Below are 21,486 nucleotides of genomic sequence, written 5' to 3' on the forward strand. Positions count from 1 at the left end.
ATAACTGCTAAATACACTACAAAGCATTTTGTTTTGTTTGGAATCTTTTGTTGTCTGTGTGAGCCCAGAGGACAGTGTCAAGTGCCTGTCATCCCTTTCTGCCTCATTTATTAAACAGAGTCTTTCATTAAACCTAGAGCTCACCATTTTAACCCATGTTGGTGGCCAACAAACCCTCTCCTCCACGTGCTAGGGTTCTAAGCATTCATAGCCATGATCAGCTTTTTGTATAGGTGGCAGGGATCTGAATTCAGATTATAATCACATAGCAAGTACTCTTACCCACTGGGCACCTCTCCACCCATATTTGGAATATTTAAAGTAATTCCTGTAACTAACTGAAAGAAACTGGAAGTCTCCCACTCTTTGAACAAAAATTTCCATTTGTTCTATAAGTTAAGAGCTGGTATTGAAAAGATTAATATACAGTGCATTTCATTAACAGTAACAAGGCCAGAAATTTGTATGCTGTTTTATTGTATGCTATAGCCAGTGTATATAAAATAGTTAAACCTTGTGAAACAGAAATCCATGAAAATTCAGAGAGGTAGATGTTAAGATCTGACAAGTAGAAGATTGTATATTATGGCACGCGTTATAGAGAAGCTTTTGTACAGACTTCAAATTTAGTTCTCTTGAATATCCACTGGTTCATGAAAAGTGGTTTGAGAAATCTCAAGATACATGACTACAAAAAGGAGCAGACTTTCTGGGGTCTGAAGGGATTTGTACTTGAAGACACTCCAGTCAGCAGAGGGTCATGTTGAGCATTCTGCAGACAAAACTGTTTCAAGTCTGCAGCTGCCTGGGAAACCTTCACGTGGTTGAGCCCGGCCTCCAGCCGGAGCTGCTGAACCACCTTCTTCATGGCAGCGACGCTGGAAGAACCCGACATGGCGTTCGGGACAACCGTGCCGACTCGTCAGGCCAAGCGAGGGGCGACAGGTCCATGTTTCTACTCTTATTTAAGGTATTGTACCTATGCAACTCATTTACCAATGTAATGTAAATTTCCAGTCCTTGAAAGTTATTATTACAAACTATTCAGTATAACAAAAAAATACAGGTTACTAGTTAGTCACCTATTACAATCAAACTTGTTGTCATGTTAGGTATGTTTTCAAGGTCAAACAGAGATGTATTTTAGATAGGCAGGTAGTCTTCAAAACACTTCAGTGATCTACAGAATATTGCATTTAAGATGTTTTAATAACAAGGGTTTTTTATGACAATGAAACAAGTCCACTCCTGGCAGCACCAATCTACTTCAGAGAAGATGATGGACATTGAAGAAACTCCATATGGAGTTTACTGTGTGGCAAAAGTTAGCCCCTGGTTAAGAAGCTGCCCTTGCCTTGACTGCTAACAGTATGGTGCCCAAATTGGACAAACAGAACACAAAAGGAAATGACTGAAGAACTTTGCCAAGACAAGATGAGACAGTCCTTCAAAATTCCTGCTTCACAGAAAACTCTGTCAGATATTCTAGGACTGTAGGTTGAAGATGGATGCCCCAATGTTAGAGAGCAACCTTGGGTGACTGTCCAGGCAGCCAGCTGTTTCTGTCATTTCTTAGTTTTGGAAGTTGTTTGCTCTGCATTTCCTGGTTACTCAGGTAACATTATATCCTTTTAGGTCTCTGATTGGAGTTAAAGAGTAGATAGTTATAGTTTTCCTTGTTACCAAATTCAGAAAAAACTTACGAAAGAGGTGTAAAGTGTATAGGATAGAGAGACATAAAAAGATAGTTTGGGGCTGGTAATACAAGTTAGGAGAGAAAGAAAATTAGATACAAAACTTTGGAGTCACCTAGATAGGGCAGATAATGAAGCATTTTCTCTAAATTTGCCAAATACAAATGGATTGTACTTTATTATTATAATTCTTACCTGTATATATATATACAGGTGTGTGTGTGTGTGTGTGTGTGTGTGTGTGTGTGTGTGTGTGTGTATTGTCTTATTATATATAATTTTACTAGATTGGTTAAAGACTTCCCTTTTGGTTAGACAAAAAGGGAGAAATGTTGTGTGATATTTTGATCACATTCTGACAATTAAATTTGCTTTGAGTCAGAGAGCCACTAGCTGACCAAAATTAACCATTGACGTCTTGAAGGACTGAGGACAGAAAGGAGACAGGAAGTAAAAAGGCTGAGAGAGGATCACAGCCTTTTTGATTGAGGAACAGAAGAGATAGGAGGTCACTGGGGGCTTCCTCTGCTTCTCTGGTCATTCAGGTTCTTACTCTGATATCTGACTCATGAATTTTTATTGATAAAGTATAAATAGATAATTGCTTCATTGTGGCTGTGAATTAATGCAGCCATTGTGGCAAACAGCTTGGAGATAGGTTAAAAAAATAAAGATAGTACTAAGTATAACCCACCTTTTTCACTCCTGGGCATATATCCATGGAACTCCACACCCCACTATAGAGATATTTACACCCTATGGTTAATGCTGCTGTATTCACCATGGCAATAAGTTGGAATCAACCTCATCATCTATCAATAGATGAATGGATAATGAAAATGATTTACATATAAAATGGAATGCTATTGAACTTAGAAAATATAAAGATCTGCAGAAGAATGTTTGGACTTAGAATGTGTAATATTAAGTGAGGTCATACATTTTGAGACAGAAAGAAACCACATTTTTCCTCATATGTAGAATCCAGCCATTAATATGTGTATAGGGATTTGATGTATATGTGGGCACAGTAGAACATGGAGAAAAGAGAACAAGAAAGGTTAAATATCAGGAGTTGAGGTAGGACTGAATGTAAGTAATGAACACCTGTTATGAAAACACATATATAGATAGTTGCTTTTCTAGTTCTAATTCAGTCATATGTTTTTTTCTTTTTCAGGGTGGATGAGAATATCAAAATATTTAAGGCACAAGCCACTTAGAAAGTATATAGATAATACAAAGTAGACTTTCTTTTAATTTCTTCTTTGAGGAGGGGCCACAAAAGGTGGGCAGATATGGAAGGACTCCAAAGGGATTGTGATCAGGTTGCATGAAGTGAAACTCCCAGGTAATCAATAAAAATACTATGTGGAAGAATATATATATATAGTCAACACATAAAATCAACTATGATGTTCTAGAACTTTGATTCTCAATTACTATTCTAAATGCATAAAAATACATTGAGTTGTATAGTCTTTGGGTCTAATTTCAATGAGTGATTTTTTTTGCTGTTACTTGCTTGTAATATTTTTTAAAAGTTTAAAAAATTTACCAGAAGCAGGAAACTAAAGGCTTCCAATGCCTTAAAATATAACAATTCTAGAAAATTAAGGGACATGACCACTGACCTGGGACTGTAGCTAGAGTTTTCCTGCCTGGCCCACAGTCAGGACAAATCTCTGACACCTGCCAGTCCCACAGCTGCTCAAACCCGACCAAGTAAACACAGAGACTTATATTGGTTACAAACTGTATGGCCATGGCAGGCTTCTTGCTAACTGTTCTTACAGCTTAAATTAATCCATTTCTATTAATCTATACCTTGCCACGTGGCTTGTGGCTTACCGGTACTTTACATCTTCCTTGTCTGACGGCAGCTGGCAGTGTCTCCCTCACCCAGCTTCCTGTTCTCTCAATTCTCCTCTCTGTTAGTCCCGCCTATACTTCCTGCCTGGCCATTGGCCAATCAGTGATTTATTTATTGACCAATCAGCAACACATTTGACATACAGACCATCCCACAGCACTTCCCCTTTTCTTTTCTTAAAAAGGAAGGTTTTAACCTTTACACATCTCCAAAGTCAGCTTGGTATATTTGGGAATTTGGGCGTAGCTTCTCTTACTACTTCCTGCTGGAGGGGGGCGCTGTATCTTATGGGGACACAAAGAATACTTTAGGATTATGGAGTAGTCCATGAGGGTGTATCGTCTGAGCCAGTTGCCTTGAAACGGTTCTGGATGTTGAATCATCTGGGCCATGGTGTCATCGGAGACCTTTCAGGTGGTCTTGGCTGGTCAAACCTGATGTATCTTACTCTGGAACAAATCCACAGCCTCTTGCTTTCTGTGGAAACAAAAGAGACTCTTTTCCAAAGCAACATATCCTTACATCCAAATTTTGAAGTCAAAGTATCTTTAAAATATACATACTGGTTTAACTCAGCTTCCTTTACAATCAAATATCTCTCTGCAGTTAAGAATCCCAAAGACAACACAATCCAGATTCTCTGTGTAATAGTCATCTCTACGTGGCTTATTTTTTATACTACCTTTACTGTCTCTTTAAAGACTTTATTTATTTATTTTTTTTTTGGGTTTTTCGAGACAGGGTTTCTCTGTGTAGCTTTGCGCCTTTCCTGGAACTTACTTGGTAGTCCAGGCTGGCCTCGAACTCACAGAGATCCGCCTGGCTCTGCCTCCCGAGTGCTGGGATTAAAGGCATGCGCCACCACCGCCCGGCTAAAGACTTTATTTTTAAAAACTATTTATTTCTTTATATAACTGTATATATTCCTTTTTCTCTCTCTTTCAAGCCTACGTATATTTTTACACACATTGTAAACTATTACATCTGAATCTGTCTTATTGTGAATCTGTTACTTTAAACTACATCAGCTGTGGCTGGCTCCACCCACCTCAGCTTCCCAACATGGCGGTGTTACGGGAGCTATCATGGGTCTATGCTTTTAGTCAAGCAGTGTGTAGCCCAGAAACCTCTTTTTTTGTACTAGCAAAGTCTAAATCCACCACACAGCTTAATGTGCCACTTGCAGAGGCCTCATTCCCACCATACTGCAGGTCGAGCAGTATGGACAAATCTCTGACACCTGCCAGTCCCACAGCTGCTCAAACCCGACCAAGTAAACACAGAGACTTATATTGGTTACAAACTGTATGGCCATGGCAGGCTTCTTGCTAACTGTTCTTACAGCTTAAATTAATCCATTTCTATTAATCTATACCTTGCCACGTGGCTTGTGGCTTACCGGTACTTTACATCTTCCTTGTCTGACAGCGGCTGGCAGTGTCTCCCTCACCCAGCTTCCTGTTCTCTCAATTCTCCTCTCTGTTAGTCCCACCTATACTTCCTGCCTGGCCATTGGCCAATCAGTGATTTATTTATTGACCAATCAGCAACACATTTGACATACAGACCATCCCACAGCAGATTGAGTGATTACACTTTTTTTTTTTTTTTTTTTTTGGTTTTTCGAGACAGGGTTTCTCTGTGTAGCTTTGCGCCTTTCCTGGAACTCACTCTGTAGCCCAGGCTGGCCTCAAACTCACAAAGATCTGCTTGCCTCTGCCTCCCAAGTGCTGGGATTAAAGGCGAGCACCACCACTGTCCAGCGACCTGGGACGTTCTTACTAGAGAATCAGCAAATTTTTTCTCTTCTTTGAGTTTTTCTTTCAGGAACAATGAATAGATGCCTTGCTGCCCTTTCAAATCAAGGTGTCAAAAAGAAAAAGTAAAAAGTAATACTGAAAGCTGGTAAAGAACAGTGTCAAACCACACAAAAAGACCCAAACAAAAGAATATGACTAGGTGTCTGCTCAATGATCTGAAATCCAAGAGAGCATGAAAAGACATTTGAAACTCGAAGAAAAAATCACTTTCAACAATATTGTTGCACAAAGATAATTATTCTCCTAAAATTGATAGAGACATAAGTGCATTTCAAGATAGTCACCAATTAACACAATTCATTTCATTAAAAAGCATGGCAGATAATAAATTAGACGCAAAACATATATAGAAGAGTCAGAGAAATCATCCATGAGAACATGGGAAATAATAAATTTCATGTGAGGAATAGAGAAATACAGGAGAACTAGGAAGTAATCACCCAAGAACAAGTCAGCAAATCACTAATTCTCACAGAGGAGAGGAATACTCCCAATAATCCAACCAGCAGCAACATAAAAAACAAAACCATAGAAAATAAAAACGCCATGAACAAAAAAATCTAGCCTCAATCAAATAAATTAATCCTCAAGTTAAATAAATCTAACACATGACTCACTGTTCCACTTCTTGGCATATTCTCAAAAGACTCAACATCCTACTCCACAGATACTTGCTCATCCATGTTCATTGCTACTCTACTCAACAGTAACTATAAAAGGGACTAAAGGTGAGTGTGTCACCAGAGTGTTAGTTTCAATTCCTCCAGGGTAATAGGCCAGTGGAAAATTACCCTGTCTCCGGCCTGCCCAGAAACTCAAGAGTCTTGGAAATCCCCACTCTGAGTCCCTGTTAATGGCCAATGTTTCAGCCTTCATCGTCAAACAATACTTTCATCCCCATCGTACTTTTCCACTAGGTCACTGCACAGGCTACAAAGAAGCTATAAAAGCCCGACACTCCACTCAGGCCTCCGATGTCTCTCTTTCCTTACAGTGGCAGCCACTGTTCTGTGTCTCCAATAAATCTGAGTGTTGTTGCCTGGTGTGACTTTGTGTTACAACATGCCCTTCCTCTAAAGAAAAAACCTTACACTTCCTTTCCTGACTAATATCCAAAAGTTCTCCAGTTATGCTTTATCTTCAGGTACCACCTATAACATGAAAGTTAGCGTGGATGAATGTAAACTTCAAGAACTTTGTTCTTTCCACCAAAGCAAAGAGAACCATGTTTGCAAATATCACCAGATGGATTAAAATATTCTAGTAGATTATTTTTATAAGAATATTTTGGTGGTAGTTCATGCCTCTCATCTCAGCACTCTAGACACAGAGGCAAGCAGATCTCTGTGAGTTTGAGGCCAGCCTGATCTACCCAGTGAGTTTCTGGACTACCAAGGCTATGAAGAGAAACCCTGTCTTGAAAAACAACATATTATACATATAGCAATATATACATATAGCAATATATATATATATACACACATATACATATAGCAATACACACACACACACACACACACACACACACACACACACACACACACACACATATATATGAACCAGAGAATCAATTCAAAAAATCAGGTATAGTCCAGTTCATATGGTCTAAAATTTACCGACAAGGGTAAGTGATCCACAGCAGAACTTCAGAGCTGGCTTCCTTATGAACAGCAGAGAACTACTTGCACCCCGGTCCCTCCCCTCCCGTGTCCCAGTCCTGCAGCTCCTCTGACCTGGGAGGATCCAGGGCCACCGGGCTGCGGTTCCCGCCACTGCGCTGCTGACTGGTGACTTTCCCAGGCCACCCTGTTGGTGGTGGTGGTAGAGTGTGTGTGTCTCCCTTCTTTGGGATTTGCTGGTGTGAGATTATCTATTGCCTTTGCTTTTGTTGGTACAGCTAACTTCCTTTGGTTTGAGTTTTCCTTCTAGTGCTCTGTAGGGCTGGATTTGTGGAAAGGTATTGTATAAATCTGGTTTTGTCATGGAATATATTGTTTTCTCTTTCAACGATGATTGAAATTTTTGCTCAGCTTAGGAGTCTGGGCTGGCATCTATGGTCTCTTAGTGTCTGCAAAACATCTGTCCAGGACCTTCTGACTTTCAGGGTCTCTATTAAGAAGTTGGGTGGAATTCTGATAGTCTGCCTTTATATATTACTTGACCCCTTTCCTTTGCAGCTCTTAATATTCTTTCTTTATTCTGTATGTTTGGTGTTTTGTTTATTATGTAGCAAGGGAACTTTTTTTTTTGGTCCAGTCTATTTTGTGTGGTGTAAGCTTCTTGTACCTTCATAGGGGTGTCCTTTTTTAGGCTGGCAAAAGTTTCTTCTATGATTTTGTTGAATATATTTTCTGTGCCTTTGAGATGGTATTCTTCTCCTATTGTTGTTATTCTTACGTTTGGTCTTTACATGGTTTCCCAGATTTCCTGGATGTTTTGTGTTAAGGATTATTTGGATTTAACATTTTCTGTGAGTGATGAATCTATTTCCTCTATTGTATCTTCAATGCTTGAGTTTCTGTCTTCCATCTCTTGTATTCTGCTGGAGATGCTTGCATTTGTAGTTCCTGTTCATTTACCCAGATTTTCAATTTTCAGCATTCCCTCAGTTTGTGTTTTCTTTCTTGCCTCTATTTCAATTTTCAAGTCTTGAACTGTTTCCTTCACCTGTTTGATTATTTTTTCTTGGCTTTCTTTAAGGGATTTATTGCTTTCTTCTAATTTTTTTGTTTGTCATTTCCTCAATTTCTTTAGGGGAATTTTAACTTCCTCTTTAAGGGCCTCTATTATCTTAATAAAGTTATTTTAAGGTTGTTTTCTTCTGCTTCATCTATATTAGGTCTTGCTGTTGTAGGACCACAGGGTTCTAGTGGTGCCATGTTGCCCTTTATTTTGTTGAATGTATTCTTACACTGGCATTTACCCATCTGTTCTTCCAATTGGTGTGGGTGGCACTTGTGTCTATAGGTTTTGCTGAAATTGCTGGAGTGGGCTGTCCATGGGTGGGATGCTGGGGTAGGTGTGGTTGGCTGGTGGAGTGCACCTTGAGGGAACAGAGTCCAGTGGGTAGCAGCAGTGGTGGTGTGTCATGCCCGCAGGTCTCTCATCTGATTGTCAACTGCTGGACTCTGTTCTTCCAATTGATATTGGTGGTGCTTGTGCCTAGAGGGACTGCTGATGTTGCAGGGTGTGGTTGGCTGTGGATACTAAGGCTTCTGATGAAAGCACATTAGTATTTCCACTAAGTCATTTGGCTTACAGTAAGTTAGATACTTACTGTAGCTGGAGTTTTCCTGCTTTGCCCACAGTCAGTACAAATCTTTGTCACCAGCCAGTCCCACAGCCGCTCAGACCCAACCAAGTAAACACAGAGACTTATATTGCTTACAAACTGTATGGCTGTGGCAGGCTTCTTGCTAACTGTTCTTATAGCTTAAATTAATCCATTTCCATAAATCTATACCTTGCTACGTTGCTGTGGGATGTTCTGTATGGCAAATATGTTGCTGATTGGTCAATAAATAAAACACTGATTGGCCATTGGCTAGGCAGGAAGTATAGGCAGGACAAGGAGGAGAATAAAGCTGGGAAGTGGAAGGCTGAGTCAGAGAGACACTGCCAGCCGCCACGATAACAAACAGCATGTAAAGACTCCAGTAAGCCACGAGTCATGTGGCAAGGTATAGATTAATGGAAATGGATTAATTTAAGCTGTAAGAACAGTTAGCAAGAAGCCTGCCACGGCCATACAGTTTGTAACCAATATAAGTCTCTGTGTTTACTTGGTCGGGTCTGAGTGGCTGTGGGACTGGCAGGTGAGAGAGATTTGTCCTGACTGTGGTCCAGGCAGGAAAACTCTAGCTACACCACGTGGCTCGTGGCTTACCGGCATCTTCACATGCTGCTTGTCATGGCAGTGGCTGGCAGGGACTCCTGTTCTTTCTGTTCTCCTCTCTGTTAGGCCCACCTATACTTCCTGCCTGGCCCCTGGCCAATCAGTTTTTTATTTATTGACCAATCAGAGCAATTTGACATACAGACCATCCCACAGCAACTTACTGTATAAAAAAAAAACTACTGAAAATGGGAAAGTAACTGAAGTAAAGCAGATAATGTTGTTGTTAGTATTTTACTCTTTCTTGGGGGGGGGGGCTGGCCACCCAGGTCCCAAACAAATCACACACAGAAGCTTATTTTTAATTATGAATGCACAGCCTTGGCTTGGCTTAGTTTCTAGCCAGCTTTCCTTACTTGAATTATCCCGACTACATTTTGCCTCTGGGCTTTTCCTTTTCTATTCCTGTATACCTTTCTTTGTTTCTTACTCCATGGCTGGCTGTGTATCTGGGTGGTTGACCCCTGGAGTCCTCCTCCTTCTCTGGCTGCTAGAACCTAGCCCTCTCCACCTAGTTTTCTCCTTCTTTACATACTCTCTGCCTGCCAGCCCCACCTATCCTTTCTCCTGCCTTGCTATTGGCCAGTTCTTTATTAAGCCATCAGGTGTTTTACACAGGCACAGTAACAGCTTCACAGACTTAAACAAATGCAACATGAACAAAAGTAACACACATTAAAATGTTTTACACCAAAAAAGTTGACTAAAGGGAGAATGATGTGGTGGGTGGGTTTGGGCAGTGAGTGGGTCTTGTGGGTACAGAGTCCAGTCAGTGGCAGCTGTGGTGGTGCGGCAGGCCAACAGGTGTCTCAACTGCTGGCTGACTGCTGTGGTCTGCACCAAACAGTGGGGTTCCACCAGAGTTGGGGCTGGAGCCCAGCTGCCTTGCTGAGGCTGAGATGGGAGGGGGAGGGTTGTGGGTTGTGCCCTGGGGCTTAGGGACTGGAGGTTGGGTAGCTCAGCTGGGAGACCAGTCACTCACCAGTTCATGAGAATGGTGTGGATGGTGCTTGTGCCTATTGGGCCTGCTGATGTTGCCAGAGAGGGCTGTCTGTGGGGAGGATGCTGGAGTAGGTGAATTTGGGCAGTAGCAGGTCTTGTGGAATCAGAGTCCACTGGGTGGCTGCAGTGGTGGTGCAGTCTTCTCACAGGTCTCTCACCTGCTGGTCAGCTGCTGGGGTCTTTTTTTTTGTCTCCCTTGTCCTTGCGTCAGACCTGGGGTTTAGAGATACTGCTGTTTTACTGGATGACTCGAATGCACTGGCTTTATTCAGGCCCTGAGGTATCAGGTGCCATGTGACAGTGCTGAATCACTCACCACAGGAAAGGTAATAGTATTTATCATAATGGGCAACATAGACCAAACAATGTTTATAGTGGCATAAATGTAATGCTCAGCACAAGCAAGTGAATTTTATGGTGGCATGACTCTTATGGACCTATGGTACCATAGGTCCCATCATGGTGTTTCCAGGCAGAAAACAGAGAAGAAGCTTACTGAATTTTTGTTTGATCTCTATAAGCAGAAAAATTCTCAAATGAATCAAAGAGAAACTATACTGGGTTGTAGCAAAAGGCAATCTAGTCCAGTGAATATATTCCAGACCAGATTGCAAACCCAGAACCCCTTAAAAGGGACAGGTGGGTTTCCCTGAGGAAGAACCTTCATAAAATACCTAAAGGTTTTACTGTTAGCCTTTCTCCAGTCCTTCCCCAGAAAGACCTAAGGTCTTTCACAAGATGGAGTACACTGGGATAATGGAAATAATCCTACTTCCTGGGGTGTATTATATACTGGTTCAGAATTGACACTTGTTCCAGGAAACCCCAAGAAACACTGTGGCCCTCCAGGTAAAGTAGGAGCTAATGGAGGTGAGGTGGTTAATGGCATTTTGGCTGAAGTCTGAATCACAGTAGGTACAAGGGGTCCCTGAACTCTCCTGTAGTTATTTCCCCAGTTCCAGAACGGATAATTGGGATAGACATACTTAGAAATGAGCAGAATTCTCACATTGGTTCCCTGACCTGTGGAGTGAGAGCCACTATAGTTGGAAAGGGTAAATGGAAGCCTTAGAGCTGCCTCTGCCAAAGAAAACAATGAATCAAAAGCAATATCACACCCCTGGAGCAATTGCAGAAATTAGTGCTACCGTCAAGGACTTGAAAGATGCAAGTATGGTGGTTCCCAAGGCATCTCCTTAATTCTTCTATCTGGCCAGTGCAGAAGACAGATGGATCATGGAGAATGACAGCTGACTCTTGAGAATTCAGTGAGGTAGTGACTCCAACTGTAGCTGCTGTAGCAGATGTGGTGTCCCTTCCTGAGAAAATCAACACATCTCCTGGTACATGGTATGCAGCTATTGATGTAGCAAATACCTTTTTCTCAGTACTTGTCCATAAGGACCACTAGAAGTAATTTGATTTCAGTTCACCAGGCCAGCATTATGCCCTTACAATTTTACATCAAGGACATATTAACCCTCCAGTCCTGTGTCATAACTAATTTAGATAGAATCTCAATATCTGTCTCTTCCACAAAATTTCACACTCGTGCACTATGTTGATGACATTATGCTGATTGGACCAAGTGAGCAGGAGGGAGCAATCACTTTGAACTCATTGGTAACACATATGTGCAAAAGAATATGGGGAATGAGTCCAACCAAAATTCAAGGGCCTTCTGCCCCAGTGAAACTCTTAGGAGTTCAGTGGTGTGGGGCATGCTGAGATATTCCTTCTAAGGTGAAAGATAAGTTGTTTCCCCCGGCCCTCCTCCTACCACCAAGAGAAAGGTACAACCTTTAGTGGGCCTACTAGGATTTGGACACAGCACATTCCTCACTTGGATGTGTTCCTTTGGCCCATATACCAAGTGAGTAGGAAATCTGCTCCCTTTGTGTGGGGCCTGGAACAGGAGAATGTTCTTCAAAAAGTTCGGGTTGCTGTGAAGATTGCTCTACCACACGGACTATTGGTAGCATGGGGGGCCAGCCCCCAGCTACCACCAGCATAATGCAAGAAAATCCATGAATGCAGAGAGAGCTTAGGAAAAATTCTTACGTATCTGAGGGCTAGACTTTTTCTATCTGAGGGGTAAATAATAGGAAAACACACGCTATTTCTGACAACTTTCTCTTCTATTTAAGAAATCCTCTCAAAAATCTCTCTCTTAAAATATCACTGTCTCCACACAGGTACATCCCTTTACATACAGCTACGTTTTCCACACACACACTTATACAGCTTTCACTTCTCTCTGAAAATCTCCCACCCTCTCCTGCCTAGCCATTTGTGTTCTCCCCTCAGCTCCTTCTGTGCACACACACTCACACTCTAGCGTACACACACTCACTCACTGCCCAGATCTTTCCACAATTCCTTCACATAGCTCTTCCTTCATGGCATCAGCTTTTTCACCCAGCTCTACATAGCCGTCTCTCTCCACACCTTCGCTGTGGCCTCACTGCCAAACTTAGACAATTATAAGTTACATTTTCAGGGGCCTACCCATTCTCAAAACACAATATATGTCACGTAGTGTCTCTTAGGCTAGTAATGTCACATTGACCCATGCATGTAGCTCTAAGTTGTTGAGGGATCCCAGACAGTAAACAAGTGGCTGAACCTTGAGCAGTCAGGGTACATGCAAAAAGAGAACTACTGCAAAGAGCTATTTCTTGATGTAAAAAGAGTGGGCCCTACACCCTGCCTGGCCAACACACTAAAGCTGACCCTGTTGCCATGGATACAGGTAAGCTAGCCCTGAGGATGTGAGAAGAGAAGAGTTTAACCTGCCACCCCTCATACGCTGCCTACAGCAATCTGGAAAGAGGACCCTGCACCTTGTCTGGACAAAACAGTAGAGCTGGCCCTACAGATATGAGTGAGGGGTACCTAGGTCTGAGGGCCCAAGAGCAGGAGAACTGGCCCTTGTAGGCTGCACTGGGTGGGCTGGCTGAGGCACTGCTGGAGAGCTCATCTAGGTAGTGACAATGAGGGAAAGCTGGCAAGCTGACCAACCTAGGCGCAGAACCAGGGCTATGAGTTGGTCTACCCCAACATCCACCAAATCTATGAACTGTTGGAGCATGTGAAGGGGACAAACCTACAGATCCAAAACATCAGGATCTCCACGACACAGGACAACAGGATATCAAAGAGGAACCCCAGTGAGAGCTCATTATTAGTGGGGTAACAGAGACCAGAGGCCTCTGGCCAGACAAATGATTCATGGTACTGAAAACTTGCAAGTAAAGATGAACAGACTAAAGGGTAAACTGTGTCTCAAAGGGCAACAATACAGCTTCTATGATAGGATTCTCCCTTTTGTTTGTATGTTTTTTTGTGCTATTTGTATTTTTCTTTTGTTTTTGGTTTTCCTTTCAAATCTGGTTTTGTTTGGGGTGAGGAAGTTGCAAGGGAAGATGGCAGATGCTGGGGAAAGGTGGATAAGTGGGAATGGAATGCATGATGTGAAATCCACATGAATCAATACATGTTAAAAAAAAAAGACAGCTCTTGGCCTCCTATTGGACCTTAGTGGAAACTGAATGTTTGACAATGGGTCACCAAGTTACCATGTGACATGAGTTGCCCATCATGAGCTGGGTGTTATCTGACCCATCAAGTCATAAAGTAGGACATGCACAGCAGCAATCTTTTATTAGATGGAAGTGATATATACATGATCAGGCCTGAGTAGATCCTGAAGGTAAGTTACATGAAGAAGTTACCCAAATGAATGTATTGTCTACTCCTGTTGCAATGCTGTCTGCTGCCAAGCATTCACTTATAGCCTTATGGGGTGTGCCCTATGAAAGGCTGACTGAGAAAGAGAAGACTACGACCTGATTTGCTGATGGCTCTGCACATTATACAGGCACCACCCAGAAGTGGACAGCTGCAGCAATCCTTTCCTGGAACAATCCTGAAAGACAGAGGTGAAGAGAATCTTCACAGTGGGCAGGACTTTGTATAGTACACATACAGTTTTTTTGAAAGGAGAAATGGTCAAATGTGTGATTGTTCATTGACTCATGGGTTGTAGCCAATAGATTGACTGGATGGCCAGGGACTGGAAAGAGCATAACTGGAAAAATTGGTGAGAAAGATATCTCGGGAAATATGTGGATAGATCTGTCCAAGAGGGCAAAGGATGTGAAGATACTTGTGTTTCACGTAAATACTCATCAAAGGTCACTTCAGTTCAAAAGAACTTCAGTAACCAAGTACATAGGATGACCTGTTCTGTGGACAGTCAGCCTCTTTCCCTATCCATTCCTCTCATTGCCCAATGGGCCCATGAACAAAGTGGCCATAGTGACAGAGATGGGCAATAGGCATGGGCTCAGCAACATGGACTTCTACTCATTAAGGCTGACCTGGCTACAGCTGCTCCTGAGTGCCAGGTTCACCCATAGCACATACCAGCATTCAGCCCCAAATATGGCACCACTCCCCTGAGTGACCAGCCAGCAATCTGGTGACAGGTTGACTACATTGGACCACTTCTTCCATGGAAAGGAAGCTTTGTCCTTACTGGAGTAGATACTTATTCTGCTTATGGATTTGACTTTCCTGCAGGGGATGCTTCTGCCAAAATCACTACCTGTGGACTTACAGAATGCCTTATCTACCATCATGGTATTCCACACATTATTGCTTCTGACTGAGGAACTCACTTTAGAGCAGAGAGGTGCAACAGTGGGCCCACGATCATGGAATCCACTGGTCTTACCATGTTCCCCACCATGCAGAAGCAGCTGGCCATATAGAAAGAAGGAATGGCTTTTTGAAATAACAGTTACAGGGCCAATTAGATGGCAGCAGCCTGGGGTGTGGTAGGGTTCTCCAGAAGGGAGTATATGCTTTGAATCAGTGTCAAATATGTTATATAGTTTCTCCTTTAACCAGGATCCAGGTGTCCCAGGAATGAAGTGGAGGGAAAGGGAATAGTTCCTTTCACTATCACCCCTAGTGACCCACTAGGAAATTTTTACATCCTGTTCCCTCAACATTAAAGTTCTGCTGGTTTAGAAATTTTGGTTCCAGACAGGGAACATTCATGCCAGGAGCTGAAACAGCTATTCCATTGAACCAGAAGATCAGACTCCCCCTGGTCACTTTTGGATTCTAATGCCCTTAAACCAACAAGCTAAGAAAGGAATAAACATGTTAGGAGGGGTGATTTTCCAAATTACCAGGAAACAGGATTGCCTCTCCACAATGTGGATTAGAGGGATTATGTCTGCAGTGCAGGAGAGCCTTTAGGGTGTCTCTAAGTGCTACCATGTCCTGTGATTAAAGTCAATGGGAAACGACAACAGCCTAATCCAGGAAGGATGACAAAGGGCACAGACACATCTGGAATGAAGGAATGGGTCACTTTTCAGGAAAGGAGCCAAGACCTGCTGAGGGTGGAGAAAATACAGAATGGGTAGTAGAGGAAGGTAGTTAATAAGCACTTGTTAAGGCCACGTGACCAGCAACAGAGAGGAAAATTACAGTTGACATTAGTGTTTTCATTGTATTTTTCTAAGTATGCTTTTGTACAGATATTTGTCGTCTTTCAATTTCTTTATCAAGTGATGTAATATCAACTAAGAGAATACCAATGGTTATCATATTTAAATTTGAGATACTAAAGTCCTGTTCCACAAGTGACATTGACACCTATTCTAAATTTCAAATGCGTTTGCAGTTGTACAAGAGTGGTTTATATCATGTTAGGTGTAATTATGATATGGTTAAATACATAATGCATTTGTGATTCTATTTGGTACAGTTACATTGTGTTTAGCTGTTATTATGACCGTTTAATGTTTTCAATGGGAAATTAATCATGACATAAGGAAATGTGGTTGTGTGTCAAGTTGACAAGGGGTGGACTTGTGATGGCTACTCTTGCTTGTCTAATTTATGATATGTGCAATGAACTACAATCCAGAAAAGGAGGGCACACCTGTGAGATTATTTTTGCTTGGTTTGAAGTGTGTGAATCCACTATTAGTCCAGACCTTAGAGATAGGAAGACAAATGCCTTAATCTATATCTGGAGGTAGGAAGACACATGCCTTGAAAAGGATCATGAGCCTGGAAGACACAACTTTAATCTGGGCCACACCTTCTGCTGGAAGTCTATATAACAATAGGGAACAATGAAGCTTTTGCTCCTTGTCTACTTGTCCTAGCCTTGATAGCACATCCGTTTCTTCACTGGCTTTGGAGCCTATTTCTTTTGGGTTCCAGCATATACTGACAACCAGTTGAGACATCCAGCCTAGTGGAATGAGTACTAGATTCTTGGACTTTTTGTTCACAGCTAAACATTGTTGGATTAGCTGAACAGTAGGCTGTAAGTCATTCATAGAAATCCCCACTATATATATTTTATACACACTTCTTCAAAAAATTTCCTTGAGTGTTTTATATATGTATTCATTGGGCCTGGCATCCACAACTCTGCATTTTGATTAGATGTGGCTTATTTGTAGTGGTCTCTGTCTGTTGCAAAGAGAAGTTTATTTAATAACTGGTGAAGACTATGCTTATCTGTGGGTATAAGGAAAATGTTTAGATTTTTGTTAGGGATTATGCAGGTTTAGTAAAGTCGTGGTTGTTGGTTCTCCTCCCAGATTCATGACTTCACCAGCACTGAGCAGTCATCCAGGTTTCCAGTACCAGTCAAGGTTTCTCTTTTGTTAACAATTTCTTAAGTCCAATTAGAGAGGTGTTGGTTATCACCAAGGTATGCTTGCCACTGCTGCACTCAGGGTTATTGTACCATGATGATCACTGATGTGGTTCATAGGCATCACAGCTGGATAAGACTGGTCATTGTCTTCCACCTTTGGAAGCTTGAATGGTGCTTTTGTCACCATGAAAGCTATTCTTCAGGGTGAAGTTTTCTTTGTTTTTAGACAAGGACTCTCTGTTTATTAACAGTTGTCCTAGACTGACTATGCAAACCAGGCTGGCTGTGACTTCACAGTTTCCCTTTGCCCCTGGCCCCTGAGTGCTGTGATTAAAGGTTTGCATAATTTTGAAAACTATATGTAACTTTTTAACACCATGTCATGACAAACTACTTGATAGACATGAATAAACAAGTGGATCTTATTTCTACTGATATTGAAGACCTCTAATCCACTGAATTGGAAACTCTAAATGAAATAGATGAGTTTCCAGATCGACATTATATATGAAATTTAAACAACATGAAATAAATATGTAAACAGAAGTAGCAATGAGACTGAAGCAGTAATAAAATGACCCTCCCCGCAACCCCCCAAACGACACCATGATCTGATTGACAGGATTCTATCAGAACTTCAAAGAAGAACAGCAAAGTTACATAAATACTTGAAACAAAAAGGAAGACTTCCTGACTCTTAGTATAACCTGATATTAAATGATGTACTGATATAACCAAACAGAAATAACAGAGTGCCATGCTCATGTTAAAAATTTCTATTATTAGTTCTCTCTCTCTCTCTCCCCCCCTCACACACACACTCACAGAATGTGTGTATAAAAGTGTGTGTGTGTGCCTCAAATACTGTCCATTCTCACGTGCTACCTCTCTACTATCCTGGTCCACAATTCCAACAAATCTATTGTGTTCATCTCCATTCATTTTCCTTGTGACTCCATGAGAGTAACCAGAGCCATCTGTGAGACTGTGGGTTTGGACCAACGTGTTGGAGCCTGGTGGACTCAGCAGAGGACTGCAGCTAAAGGCAGTGATTCTTCTACAATGCATCCACCGCCGACATTTGAGAAGTAAAGGGTGGGCCCTGAGAGCCTTTTCCTTTCCTAGACTGATTGTGATCTAGTGTGAGGTCCATGCAGGTCAGTACAGCTGCTGTTGGTTACTGATTACCACAGCTGTGTGGAGTCTAGAGAACGGCATGTCTTAGCCCTTCCTCCTCCTTCCCTTCTTATTTCCTTTCCTCCACCTCTTAATGTTCCCACAGCCATAGATGGGAAGGTGTAACTGACATTTTCAGGGCTGGGACTACATACCTTACTCATTTTCTGTATCTTGGATAGCCAAGAGTCTCTGCATTCACTGCTGCATTAAAAAAATGTTTTGTTTGTTTGTCTGTTTTATCTCAAATTACCTTTAGCATGAGTCACAAAAGACTAGTTTCTGAGTTAGTAAAATGACAAGACCACCATCTGGTGGTGAGAGCGGTACAGCGCGGGATGAACTCAGCACTGGGCTGTTAGCAATGGGCTGACCACCGACTTCTGGAGACACCTATTCCTTTCCAAATTCCAAGTTCCTGAAATGTCTCTCCCCAAGGCACAAATGCAGTATATGGTTCTGGATTTTCATGTTTGTGTTAGCGTTGAGACGCTGGAATCTGAATTTAGCCTGTTTTCATTGGGTGTAAGTATGTAGCCCAGCCTGCTGGTAGTCAAGCTGAGGTTAGGCTGCCTGTCTTTTGTCTGAAGATTTCAGAACTCACTGTAGGGGTCAGATACCGGGGTGCAGCGTCCTTCTAAATCCAGGTCTGGTCTAGGCTGGCAGCAAGCATGTGGGGAGGCTGTGCAGAGCGGGTCCAGGGCAGCCTGACAGCTGGAGCTGTGTGGAAGGCAGCCTGAGACGGAGTGGGAGGGACGGGTCCCCAATGGGCGGAGACACACAACCGGAAACAGCGGATGGGAGGATGTGGCACATTGGCTGAGCGTAGGGGAAGAGAGGAGTGTGGGAGGGCTTAGAGTGGTGACGTAAAGGGAAGCTGGGACACAATATGAGACTGAGGATGTTGGAGCAGGGCCAAGGTCAGCAGTGCTGAGGGACCATTATTGTTCCTTGCTGCACCTTGGGGAATCGTGGGGGTGCAGACCTGGGTGCGGAGGACACGGCGGGGTGTCGCGGGGACCTGAAACCTCCCCGGAGCCGCAGTCGCCGCGCGGGGCGGCCTGGGAAAGTCACCAGTCAGCAGCGCAGTGGCGGGAACCGCAGCCCGGCGGCCCTGGAACCTCCCAGGTCAGAGGAGCTGCGGGGCTGGGACACGGGAGGGGAGGGACCAGGGGTGCGAGCAGTTTCTCTGCTGTTCATAAGGAAGCCGGCTCTGAAGTTCTGCTGTGGATGTCTTTCCCTTGGTGTATTTTAGATTCTATGGAATAAGCCTGTTTCTTTTTTTTAAACTCATCTTTTGATTATCCAAATATTCTTGTAAGAATAATCTAATCGAATGTTTGAATATATCTGTTGAGATTTGCAAACACGATTCTCTTTGCTATGGTGGAAACGACAAAGCTCTTGAAATTTACAATCATCCATACTAACTTCCGTGTTGTACCGCTTCCCTATTCAAGAGAGTGGCGTATTTACCTGGAGACTTGGATTCGCCAGGAGCTTTTAGATAATAGTCATGAAAGGAACGCCTGCAAATTTCATTGAATCTGAAAGTACATTTTTTTTTTTTGCGAGTTCCACAGTTTACTTTTAAACATTAACTTTTAAAAGTAAATGTTTATCCACCATTAATTTTCCCTCTGAGACGTATGCACACTGGGATGTAAATACAGCATTCTGAAAAGTGTCTTTGCCAGGCCTAGTGGCACAGGCCTTCAATCCTAACACTCAGAAGGCAGAGGCAGGTGGATCGCAGTCTGTTGGAGGCTGGTAAGGTGTACATAGTGACTTTAAGGACAGCTAGCACTGCACAGAAAAACCCTGTTTCAAGGGAAATAGAAGACGAAGAAAGAAATTGGAAAGCATTATAATATAGAATAATATTAGAAAGCACCTTTTTGAATACTTATGATAACATCTATATCAGAAAAATCTCTGCAATAGTCTTTTGTCTCCTTGGTCCAAGAAAAGCATTCTGTCCATGGACATATGACCAAACTGTTATTTTTTTTTTTTTTTTTTTTTTTTTTTTTTTTTTTTTTTTTTGGTTCTTGTGTTTGCTGTGTTTGCGACCTGAGCTCACAGTGTTACTCTGTCTAGCCCAAACTCACCATGTAAACCAAGCTGGACTGGAAAACAGAATCCACCCACCTGTTTCTCCCAAGTGCTAGGATTAAAGGTGTGCACCAACAGGACAATTCAAACTGTTGCATTTTCTTTTGTAGTCTGTTGACAGCCTTTGGTGTGACTGTGGACATCTCCCAGGAGGTGTGGCCATGCCTGGACCTGCTCTGAGGCCTTTGTACTTGCACTGGATGTTGCAGAATTGCAGCAGAATGGTCTCTGTGGGTGAGAATAGTTTGCTTGCAGTCTCCCTTGCTCCTCCTCAGTATTTCTTGACAAACTAATCTGCAAGTCTGTGAGCTTTGTGTGGATGAGTCTCACATCCCACAGAAAAAGTGAAATCCTCAGCAGAAAACAGGAAGTTTTCATGAAATCTTCTCTCTTATTCATGTATGTCCTTTTGGGAGGTGTAAGACTTCATCATTATTGGTCCATGATCAATTCAGAACCTCCCTAGTGTATAATATTCTCTTCCCAATCATTCAGTTCCATTTCTGCCCCTGAATTTTGATTGAACTGTGACTGGAAGTGTGATTCCAGTTACCATAACTAAAAATGCTTTCTAATTGTTTTCAGTATTCTGACACTGAATCATTTTATAATACTGTATTTAGTTTTCTCTTCATCTCCTGAGCACAGTACTGTGTTAGATGTACCCATGTTTACTGAACAATCTCTTTCTCATGTTCAGGTCTCACTGATCACCCAGACATGCTCACCTGTGCAGCAGAACAAAGTGACCTGGAAGGGGAGAGGAGACAGTAGCTAAGGATCCAGGTATGGTGGAGACATTGGTGAAGGAGTGGAAAGGGGATCAAGTGAATGTGGAAGTGGGACATGAAATCAGTTTTGCCACATTCTGTGTCACTAGAGATAATTCACTAGAGACTCCCACTGAGAAAAATCTCAGGATTATCCTAATGTGGGCATGTTAAGATCAATCCATGTGAGTCTATTTAATGGGTAATAGGGATTTATTAAGATATAAATACACTCACGAATATAGAACTGAGTAAACAGCTCAGAGTGAATCCACCTGGATTCATGACCCTTCTTCCTTTCCTTTTAAGAGGTCACAAGGGCAAGAAGCACTGCCTCCTTTGGACCCTATAGCCCAAGGTCATGGGCAGAGCAAATACCACTACATTTCCCCTTCTTGTCTAAATAAGAAGGTTCTAAACTTAATGCAAACTGTGTACAATAAGAAT

The 21,486-nt window shown here is 42.3% G+C and overlaps 1 protein-coding gene and 1 long non-coding RNA gene across 3 annotated transcripts; one reads left to right on the forward strand and one right to left on the reverse strand.

Moving 5' to 3' along the window:
- Nucleotides 1-257: 257 nt before the first annotated feature.
- LOC128125102 (guanine nucleotide-binding protein G(I)/G(S)/G(O) subunit gamma-5-like) lies at nt 258-18,908 on the reverse strand. 2 transcript variants are annotated; one of them, XM_052762099.1, is made up of 3 exons: nt 18,310-18,907; nt 11,433-14,212; nt 258-10,497 (listed from the first exon to the last, which is right to left on the reverse strand). In XM_052762099.1, exon 3 carries the CDS (start codon nt 893-895, stop codon nt 689-691), a length of 207 nt encoding a protein of 68 aa, XP_052618059.1. In that variant the 5' UTR covers nt 896-10,497; nt 11,433-14,212; nt 18,310-18,907; the 3' UTR covers nt 258-688. The 2 variants fall into 2 exon arrangements, 1 of the variants encoding a protein (XP_052618059.1); XR_008223097.1 differs by having other exon boundaries at nt 3,659-10,497; nt 18,759-18,908.
- A 108-nt stretch (nt 18,909-19,016) lies between these two features.
- On the forward strand, nt 19,017-21,155 carry LOC128125103 (uncharacterized). Its single transcript, XR_008223098.1, has 3 exons — nt 19,017-19,282; nt 20,380-20,503; nt 20,970-21,155. It is a non-coding gene; the product is annotated as an uncharacterized LOC128125103 (long non-coding RNA).
- The last annotated feature ends 331 nt before the right edge of the window (nt 21,156-21,486 follow it).

The sequence above is a fragment of the Peromyscus californicus genome, unplaced genomic scaffold, assembly GCF_007827085.1.
Source record: "Peromyscus californicus insignis strain IS unplaced genomic scaffold, ASM782708v3 Scaffold_4__1_contigs__length_199733344, whole genome shotgun sequence".
NCBI lineage: Eukaryota > Metazoa > Chordata > Mammalia > Rodentia > Cricetidae > Peromyscus > Peromyscus californicus.